Source organism: Synchytrium microbalum (genome assembly GCF_006535985.1).
Source record: "Synchytrium microbalum strain JEL517 chromosome Unknown SmJEL517_scf0059, whole genome shotgun sequence".
Classification (NCBI taxonomy): Eukaryota; Fungi; Chytridiomycota; class Chytridiomycetes; order Synchytriales; family Synchytriaceae; genus Synchytrium; species Synchytrium microbalum.
In genome coordinates this window covers 72,406-83,386 of record NW_022158408.1, presented here as the reverse complement: position 1 = coordinate 83,386, position 10,981 = coordinate 72,406, and the positions used below count along the sequence as shown (strand labels likewise).

The following is a 10,981-nucleotide window of genomic DNA, read 5'->3' as shown; positions in this document are numbered from 1 at the left end:
ATCAATGTCCTGAGTGCCTGGAGGCGGTGGAGCTCCCGAATCGTGCACCTCAATATTGGTATTACCAGTAGATTCTACTGCTTGCGGCAGCGATGTGCGCGTTTGATCACAGTTATTGGATGTAACAGGCCACACAGACCCTGGCACAGCAATACCTACAAGAGAGTATGATTTGTTTGTATTTGTTTGAATCACAGGTTTGCGAATAGTTGCAGAAAGCCAAGGGTATCCAGATGCGAGTACAAGCCAGTTTGCACGAGAATGCCTACAACAAGACTCAAACCCCTTTCGGCCGTGGATGACACACGATACATACGCACAAGGATCTCTTGTGCATTTCGTAAATAGACTAGAGCACTCCTGTCACGAGTCAGAGGATCAGCTACAAGAAACCCAACAGCAGTCAACACAACACCTAAACCAAGAAAGGGATTTTGTTAGTCCCGCAATCTTTTGGTGGAGACGCTACCAATCTCCGTGAACTTATATGATAGCATGTGAAAGACTGGGGATCATACTCTTGCTGGTTCAAATTTGATATGACGTCTTTGATATACCGTCTAAAAGTGCCTCTGAGCTAGCACGAGTAGCAGCATCGAATCGAGCAATTGAGGAACGCTCATCAAAGATGCAAAGCTGATTAAAAGCTTCGACGAGTCAACCTCAGTAGAACGAATTGAACAATCAGACATAGACATTACATGACATACACAATGGTATGTTGCGACCAGACCGATTTCAGTGGATGTGACTGGTGTCATGGTTGAATGCTTATCATGCCAGAGATTCAATTTGTGCTTGATGTTTTCAAGTTTGGAAGCCCTTTCACCACCGCGTAGAGCATTGCCAGCTGAACACGCTTGACCGATGAGTACACACTATGCCACCTGCTCTTTCAATAGACGTGTACCATTCTGTAGGGTGTGAGACTAGAGTATCTAGAGCGAGAAAAAAGTCTGAGTCAGATAATTTCTGGGAGAAAACAAATGGCGAAAAAAATGCCATAGTCGATTTCATACAATGCATTAGGACGACCAGTAGTGAAGGAGGAATAACGCTCGACCACAGAGCAGCAAAAGAAACCGTTCATCATGGATTTGTTATTATTCATTGAAGCTGAAACGAACTTGATGTGGTTCCATGTTCCGATGTAGTCCTAAAACTATGAGAAACAAATCGGAAGTTTCATTAAGGACAAGTTAAGGGTATAAATGAATAAATGATGCTAAAGAAGCTTGCTTACCAATAGCAACGCTCGTGGCCATTCCACTATAGACCCAACCATCAGCACCTTCTGGATTAACGATTCCCGTCAATGCTATAAAGATTGACCCCTGAGCGATGTCGAGATTGCTGCAGTCAAAATGTTCCGCTGGATAGCCTTGTGCTCATGTCAGACATGCCAGTTGAAACAACCTAACATCAGCCATGCCAAATTCTGCCAGTGATGTTATATTCTTCGCTGCGTGACCCATTATGGATTCGAGAAAGAAGTTGGAAGTAGAAGATTATTGTTCGTCCTTGAATTGTTTCTCAAAGTCGGCTTGGCATATTATCGCAGCAAAAACGGGGTGCCTTGGATGTATGCCTGGTTCGCAGGCAGCCCTTCAGTTCTTGGCACTAGCATAGCAGCGACGACTACATAGGTGCCTAATATTACAGCAATATGCGAAGGAGTAGGATGTTCATGTCGTCTCCTCAACACTATAACAGCGACACAGAGTACGAGTCCATGCCATAGTGCTAAAAGCTTCCAACCTAATAGACATGCAATATTTAAGAGTCACTAAATCATTAGCGTCTTGTTGTTAACTTCCATGTTCACTCTCCAGATGTGGAAGCGATCGCTCATATCAAACAAGCACTAAGAGCATTAAGTACATACGAAACGAAATAATTTGAGCATCATGAATAGCTTTCATTAGCACCATCAGCTGCAAAATAACGTTCAGAGCCGCAGTCTTGAGTGCCAGGGAAGATAGTCCGATTAACTGAAGAAGGAGCTGCTACTGTTTTTTGCTGAAGGTGGTGACTCTTGCAAGCGTACTGGCGTAGATACTGACGCTGTAGTAGATTCTTTCTCATGGAGCTCCTTATTTTCCATTCTTTCAGCATTGCCACTCAGTTGTCTTGTTGGAAAACAGGTGAAAGATTCGGCGACTACGTTTCGGACCAGGTTGTTGAAACCCTTCTACTAGGTGCACAATATTGATCAGAAGCCTAATATATAGTCAATTTCAAGCCCTGCATCGCGTCCGATAAGTCCAGCTGTCAAGAGCACGCAAGTGCTTTTCGTTGCTGGAGTGAGCAGTATGGTAGGGGGACATAGCTGCACATAATGGCATCAAATACACAATAACACTCTATCCTTGACATCCTCTTGCCTCTGAGCATGGCATCCAATTTCGACTTTTGCGTCTCTAAGAATTCGTTCCGAAATTGATTTACCAGACCTCAATAGCAAACGCGACGTTAGGGTCGAACCTGAACTATTTATTCCTTGTCGACAAATGTTCATGCCTAGGCACGCTGACGAGTCTTTCTCTGGTGTTCCGCAAATCAAATTCGGCTTGTATGTTAGATGGTCAAAGGCCTGATTGTTGAATATTCAGGAGACTGCTATGCAAATAGATCAGTTGCAAACGACTAATATTTGATTTGTAAAGCACTTCAAGTCCTCTACATACTACCTGAGCTCATACTTTTGCCACCTTTGCCAGTGCAAACAAGATGATACGTGCTGCTTCACCATCTCTGCTCAAGAGACGCATCCAAACAGATGGCCCGAGGCGCCATAGATCCGTGTCTTATTCTCCTTCTGCTGGCGTGGTGGACATCAAATTGGATGGAATAGACGTGTTCAGATTCAATTCCAAGAATCCAGTACTAAAAGATATAAGATGGACGATTTCAGCTGGCCAAACATGGGCCGTCATTGGTCCTGTAGGCTCTGGCAGATCAACTTTGGGAGAAGTTAGTGGGTTTTCTTGAACATTCATCATAATTGTGTGAGTTGTCGGAATCTGAAATCGATTTCTCAACCTATAGACCCTAGCTGGCAGGCACAGAATAGAACCATTCGAAAACGGTTCTTGGGAATTTATAAAACGCCTACAGTCCCAACAAACACTACCAGTCGACTCATTCGGTAGACCATTGTCGCTCTGGACTGGCGATTTGATTAAATGTGTGTCATTCAAGGAGGAATCGGCATGGGATTACTCTAGAGGCTACTACCAGCAACGATATAACTGGATTGATTACTGGGAAGACACCTCGCTGGAGGGGTACCTGAAAAGCGGGCTGGAAGATTTAGCGTCTCTGGCTGATGAAGCTAGTTTGAATTCAAAGGAACGTAGAGCAGCAACAATTGACAAATCAGTAAAAGAAGTCGCTCGACAATTCGATTTGGAAAAGCTGTTGACTCAGAGCTTTTCAATACTGTCTAATGGACAGACGAGAAGGTCGAGGATTGCCAGGGCGTTGCTGATGAAACCTCAGATGATAATACTGGATGAGCCATTTAGTAAGCTCTGTGCATTTGTGTGGATGTATTCCAAGACGCTGACGCTCAATACTTTAGTGGGACTGGATCCATCACAACGAACCAAAATCTCAGACCATCTAGGCCACGTCCTTTCCGAAGGGTATACTAGAATGCTGCTCCTACTACGACCTCAAGATATAGTTCCATCCTGGGTTACGCATGCAATGTATCTATCGAAATCAGGAGTTATAGAGTATGCAGGACCAAAAGATCCCAATCGTATACATTCTAGTCAGGACAGCGATGAAGAAACTAGATGGTCGAGACCTGTAAAGAAAGTAGATGGTCCGGTTGTAGTAGGATTGGACAAGGTTAATGTCGCCTATGATGATCGAAAGGTTTTGATAAATGTGGATTGGGATGTCAGGCAGGGAGAACGATGGGCGTTGCTTGGCAAGAACGGTATGTTTTCATCTCTCTTTTGCACAACAACAATCTCATATTAAATTGTCCCATATGCTATCAGGCTCTGGAAAATCAACTCTCCTAGCGCTCCTCCTTGGTGACCATCCACAATCCTACTCCAACGCGATAACCCTCTTTGGCTCACCCCGCGGATCAGGCGAATCAATATGGGACATTAAAGCCAAAATTGGATACGTGTCTCCTGAACTTCACATGTACTTCCCGACATCTTTGACATGCTTTGAAGTTGTGCAGACGGGCTTTTCAGATGTGCTTTATGCTAAAGAAACGACGCCCGAGCAAGATGCGGCTGTGATTGACATGTTTAAAGAGCTGCGTGTTGATGAAGGGTTGTGGAAGAAGAGCTTTAGGAGTGTGTCGAGTGGTGAGCAACGGCTTGTGTTGTTGTGTAGAGCGTTGATCAAGAAGCCGACGTTACTTGTGTTGGATGAACCGTTTCAGGTACGATATCTGCTTTCAATCTTATTGAAGCGCTTCGAACTAATCTGTTCTTTTCTTGGTTGACAAGGGTCTTGATGACGACCAAGTCGCTCGATGCAGGCAATATCTAGATACGGAACTCAGGCCCGATCAAACAGCCATCCTCGTAACACACCACGATGATGAAATACCAAACACGTTCGGTAGAATGCTCAGATTAGAACAAGGACGAGTTTCAGAATGCATATAGAAAACTCGTTACAAGCGGATACCAAGCATACGTCACACAATTTGTATTGACTAACTCACTCGCACAACAAATAAGATTAATATAAACTATAAGCGTTGAAACTGTTTTTCATTGACTAGTATCTTCTAAACGGACTAGCCAAATTCTCCTTGATTTGATACGCATCTTGTGCCAACATGAATTTCATTGATTGGATCTTCCTATTCATGGGCGATGCTGATCGTGTTTGGCCATTCGCACCATAGACTCCTGATACTGGTCGAGATGATGCAGTAGATGTAGACAGAGTTGACACACGATGATTTGGAGTCTGTGGTGGCAGTTTACGAATTTGCGCCTATGCCAAAGAAACATATCAATACCCCAGCACGCTGTCGACCACAGATTTCTGAACTCACTTTGCCTGCCTGCGGATAACCATTCCTGGAATCACGATCTCTCGACCTCCTACCAACCGGAATATCCGCATTATCCAGCTCTCCAGAATACACGTCAGGCGCATACTGTGTTGCAGGCTGTCGAGCTTCAGGGTGTGCGTACACGTCATCGTACAGACGTCGTGCTCGTCGGTTGATACCCTTTTGTTGGAAGGCGTACCAGTCGAACTGGTCTGCTCCATTACCAGTAGCCAATGTGTGAGGGCGTGGGCGTTCGAGGGATTTGCTGCGTTGAGCTTCGTTTTCAAAGCTGTTGTTGCGGGTAGTGGTGCGATCTAATGATGTGTGTTGGGTTTGGATTTCGGAGACCTGAATGGAGGAGAAAAAAACATAGTGTAACTAAAATCTGGATGGTGAATGAATTTTTTAAACACTCATACCATCTTTCGAGTATCTTCAACTTGCTGCTCAGTTGACTTTCTGCCTTGTACAGAGTTACGAAATCCATTCGCCGTACTAACCGATTCCACAATTCCTTTCATAGTATTCTTTTCAGATGGTTGCTTCACAAAAAAAATCGAAAGGTTAGGGGTGTCATCATCTAAGAACAAACAAAAGAACTCACTCTTGTCAAAGGGATAGCAGCATCAGCAGCAACCTGCGCATCCCTTCTAGCCTTCTCCTCCTCTCTAACGCGCCTTCTCTCTCTCCTCCTTGCAGCACGCTCAGCATCGTCCTTGTCCATCACAGCTTTAACAAGATCAGAAACTCCAGCAACCTCCTGTCCGAAATTATTCACAAACGAGTTTCGAGATGCGTCTGATGAGAATGATGGGCGATGTTTATCCTTATTGGCATTAAATGAAGCGTATTCGGATGGATCGTAACGTGGTAGATCGAGTGACATTGTTTTCCGTGTTTCTTCAGTGAATTGCGGCCATGATGGAGCGGCATCGCCAGGTGTTGGTGGGAGGATTGATTGGCGACGAATTTCAGCGGATACACGGAGGGCTTGTTCGTATTGCATGCGGGCTTGGCGGGGTGGCTGCAAAAAAGCAGTGCAAATGTGAGCTGAATACAAGTACCGTTGTGAAGAGTATAAACCACTTACTGGAATAGGCAGAAACTCATCGCCAATGGCAATAGATGGAATCGGTTTCTTACCGTCCACATGTTCATCTTCAAAAGACACATTGTACAAAGAATCAGAGCCTGTATGCTTGTCGTTGTTGACTGGAGATTTGGAATTATTATATCTTGGATCAGCAGCTAGTTGAGTTGTAGCCGCATAAGCCAAGAGACGTTGATCGGCTAATACAAATGGCTGAAAAAAAGAACAACATGAGGCTATAATGCATCTTGGTAACGTGAATGAAACAAATCATGACTAGTAAACTCACAGGAGCATAACGGAAACCTCTTCCAGCATAAAAATCAGCACTAGCCTTTTTCGTCTCGAGTGCTGCTCTACCCATTGGCAACATTGGCAAAACGTCTTGAGTTGATTTCATCATAAGACCAGCATCTCGTTGCATCAATGACGGACGAGTCATAACTGGTCCTTCGATGGGTTTACGAGTTCGATATTTGTCGTCTTCCTTATTTGGTACGACAGGTACTGAGTTCAGTCGTTCCTGTTTAGGCACAAAGTTCATGTTGGATGCGACATGCGTGGTGGGGATTGTTGCTAGTTTAGGTTCTGGTGTGTTTAAGATGACTTCTCGAGGTGCTTCGACGTTCTTTGAGGCAAATACTTCCACAACATCTGTTTTGGCTACTGGGACTATATCCTCCGTTCTCACAATGACTTCCGGAGATTCATCCTTCTTGGCTATAGCAGCAATGGCCTCTTCTCGTTGAACAGCTACTATCTCCTTTTGTAGTATAGAAGTGAGTGGTATTGGTGGTTGAACCTTATCCTCCGACACAGTGAAATTCGGCAACCTAATACCTCTCGGCAGCGATGGCATTATAGTGGTCGAAGCATTTTTAGCACGTCTAGAATCATCCAAAGACAATCTAGGTGCTGCCATGACAGATACAGTTTTAACATACTCTGGCCGTGAATTCATTAGTGGGATTGTTGGCAATGCTTTATGAATGTCCATTGATGTACGAGATGTTGATGCTTCTGATGGCTTGGGAGAGCTGACTCTAACCGATGAGCCAGATACAGGTTTCGGTACTTCTGGTAGAGAGTGGTTGCGAGATGGTGGCTCCCAACTATCGGCTCTGTTTAGTGGCGGCAAGTTTCCTACAAGTATAGATTCTACAAGATGTTTCTCTGTGGCTTGAGGAAGAGGCTCGAAATGCACGGTGGTAGCAATCACAGATACAGGCGGCTGTGGCACTGTATCAACTTCTTTCAATAAATCAGCGGTGGAGCTCACTTCGGCCTCGACTATTAGTGATTTCAAAGCATCTTCTTTCTGCAATTCGAACGACTTGGCATCTTCAACTGGGCCCGCAGCAACTACTGGCCTCAATGGAATGGTGACAATACTACTAGTGCTGTGTGTCAAGCCATCCTTGTTTGCTTGAATTGGTGCTGTAAATTCAGGCAATGATTCGGATACGGGAGCTGGTAGCGATTGCACTGGCTCAGCAGCCTTCTCAAACTGATAGCTGTAAGACCATGAGTTTTGAAGAGTCTCTGCAAGGACGGGCTACAAACCAATCCAGGATTAGCAACATGTAGTCGTGAGATTTTGAAGGTCTTAAACACGACATACCGCATCTCTATCAGACATCTTTGCCACAGGCTCAACAAAAGTAGGTGGAGATGGTTGCTGCGAGTATATCTATGGTTGACAAAATGGTCAGTTCATACTTCCACCACACCACTTTCAAACTCACCATGTTTTCCCAATGGCGAAGTTCTGGCGCTATCTCTCTGGTATTATTGACCACTTCACGCTTCATAGTCTCACGTTTCTGAGTCCAATAAAAGAGTGGTTTGGGAGGTGGCAATGGTCTACGATTTTGCATGACATATGTTGGGTTTTGAATAAGTGGGCGAGTTCTTTTGGGTAGATCTTTGGCGTACACTCGACTACGTGGTGCCATAGAATCCACTGATTGATTGGATGTGGCTGCAGGTGGTGTGGCTGAAGGTGGCGTGGCTGCAACTACCGAGTTTGCTTTATGCTGTAATGGCATAGATGCTTCCAAGTGCTTATCAGTGCCCAGTACCAATACTATCGGACTTAGCGAATCTCCTCTGGGTGGTGAAGTAGAGTTTAGAGCAACTGGAGCTGGTATCCTTAAACGAGGAAGAATAACTGGGTCGGGCTGAATGGAAGAGAAGCTAGCTACAGATGCCATATATCGCAGTTCATGGTGAGCACCCTCATTATCTTCATGAAGAGAGGGCGACCGATGGAAAGACTTGGGCATGGACTTTACAAACGAAGCAGCTTCCGACTGTTCAGCTAAAGTCTGCGAATCCAGATTGTGCACATCATCAGTGACAGCTACTAATCTACGAGGCAGTTCAGCCTTCCCAAATCCAGACTCCTCACTATCACTTTCAGTTATTGAGGCAATCGAAGACCAAGCTTCTCCTTCGTCACCAATACTGGATCCAGGTTGTGGGGAAGATGACTGACTAGAAGCGTACGCGTGCTGTAGATCAGCCACTTTTACGTCGTCAGATACACCCTCCATAGGTAGCGACCTGTTCCAGAGTGCGAATTCTGAAGCCGTGCCGAAATGTTCCACTGAGGGCTTAGCAGAAAATCCAGCAGGTCGAGCTTTGATTGTTGTTGTAGATACATCACTGCATTCGCTTGAAGAAGAATCTATAGCAGAGACCATACTGATAGAAGAATCCGTGATTGGAGTTACTGGTGGTGGCAGTGGATCGGACGTCATCGAGACGGCACTGTCGGGACGTATTTCAGTATATGGGGCTGGGATATCAATGCCTAGACTGGATTCAAGTCCCTTGGACTGTTCTACCACGGCAGACATTGCTACTACTACTGCTGGTTGTTGCTCGACCACAGGTTCGGAGGAGGCAACCTGTATAAGCTCAATATGTTTTTGCTGCTCCTGCATCTTTTTACTCACAGAATACAGCCCCTTAACAATCAATACAGGCTTCTTCTCTCGGGGTACTGTGGGCTTATTATTATCGGTGGACGATCTTGCACGGTCAGCGCTAAACGACGACAATCGTTCCTTTCCGGCAAGTTCCTTTAGTTTATCAACCCAATCAGCTGCATTGGCTGCCGACGATGCTTGGAATAGGTATTTGGCTCCTCCAGCGAGAGTTCCAGCTTTGATATAAAAGCGTTCCGGGTTTGCAGCAGAGAGCCAACAATCCATTACGCTGCAGTGGCGTAGATCTATTGCTCCCAGCGCAATGTCGCTACCTGTACCCCATCCACACTTGTACTTTACTAGTAATCTGTCTGCACGAAGCCTATACAAAGTGAGATTAGAGCTGAATCCCAATTCAATCACATGTATGCAAACACTGTAGTCAAGATGTTTTTATAGCTTACCTGTAGAAGCAAGGCGGTTTGGAAGTTTGAAATAAACCTCGTTTGTCCGTTAGATAGCCTTCAAACAGGACATGTGGTTGTAGAGACAATGTAGCGTCTGCCGAAGACATCTTTGTACGTGGAAAAGGGTGTATCGATCGCACCTCGGCAAGGCCACGGTCAGAATCTAAACTATAATGAGGATCCAAGGAGTCTCTCGCTGTCTCTACTAACTCTCCAGGTTCCGAGATCAAGGGGTGTTTTGTTGGTGGTTGTGATTCTTCTTTCCTTCGACCATGGTCGCCGAAGAATGTAAAAGTGAGAGCATTTCACGCTCACAGTACGTGTATTATTTAAGTGACAATAAAGAGCTTGCAAAGACGCGTCCCTATGATGAACTTTTTGCTCATAGGTTTGGGTTGTCAATGTGAAAAACAACAAGACTTCAAAATCTGCTAAAACTGTTAAGATGGTGTCTGAACAAACCTCGACTGACATTAGAAGTGCTGCTATACCAGCCAAGAGCTACCAGCAATCTGGCCCAAGTACACATTGGAACGACCTGCCACCAGACCTCTTTCTATCACATAAAAAGCAGAAATCTGTACAGCCTACCAATGACGATGAGAAAGTCGAGCCCTCGAGGGTAGCTTCGTTATGTCAAATGGCAATGCGTGTATGCAAAGCTTCCATGTCTGATGTGAGTTGCCGATGAAACATTTCAACATTTTGGAAAAGTTGCGTAATGTTCTCTAAGACTCCTTTTTCGCCACTAGAACGCGCAGATGCGTATGCTGGCGGATACAGAAAAGAGGCTAGACGTGCTATATGAACGACTTGACAAGTTGGATGAAGTGACACTGGATCGAGTGTGTAGAATATGTTATGGTGAGCTACAAGGTCGTCAGGCATAAAATCAGACAGTTTCATCTCTACCGTGTCTGCATTCTCCACATATTCTCCGATAACTCTGACGTCAAAATCTCATTGTCTCTACTTGGATCTAACCACTCTTCTTGCATTCACAGCATTCGAAACCCATTCATGTTTGCTCGCAGCACAACAGCTCGCAGTGACGCTAGTAGCCTCTTCCATGGCAAATGAAGGTCGATGGGTAGTGGGATTCAAACGCTTGGTGGATTCGTACAAATTAGTCGTCGAGACACAGTCTACCTCACAATCGACACCTTCAAGCTAGAAAGAACCTCGACATCTTGTTTAAACCAAACTCATATCTAGAGCACACACATATTATACGAATACCATGTCGCATCTCCTATTTAATATTGGGAGATTTCCGTGGTTGTCAGGTGTTATTTTCGACACTAGGACTACAATCCAGGCGGTCTACTGCTTTGGAATCAAGGTATTGGAGAGCCTCCTCGACAGATATATCGGCAGATGATTCCACATTCCAGCTCAAAATATTCTCGTCAAGCTCGGAGCTAGTTCTGATGGAAGATTACGTTTTGAC

General features: G+C 45.0%; 2 protein-coding genes across 2 annotated transcripts; both read left to right on the top strand.

The window, feature by feature from the left end:
- Positions 1-2,730: 2,730 nt before the first annotated feature.
- Positions 2,731-4,643, top strand: SmJEL517_g05797 (uncharacterized protein; the record flags this gene model as incomplete). Its single annotated transcript, XM_031171723.1, has 5 exons — positions 2,731-2,973; positions 3,049-3,526; positions 3,584-3,949; positions 4,014-4,414; positions 4,482-4,643. The coding sequence occupies 5 exons, from the start codon at positions 2,731-2,733 to the stop codon at positions 4,641-4,643; spliced, it is 1,650 nt and encodes a 549-aa protein (XP_031022312.1).
- A 5,333-nt stretch (positions 4,644-9,976) lies between these two features.
- On the top strand, positions 9,977-10,705 carry SmJEL517_g05796 (uncharacterized protein; the record flags this gene model as incomplete). The annotated part of the gene is made up of 3 exons (XM_031171722.1): positions 9,977-10,207; positions 10,284-10,395; positions 10,536-10,705. The coding sequence occupies 3 exons, from the start codon at positions 9,977-9,979 to the stop codon at positions 10,703-10,705; spliced, it is 513 nt and encodes a 170-aa protein (XP_031022311.1).
- Between the last annotated feature and the right edge of the window lie 276 nt (positions 10,706-10,981).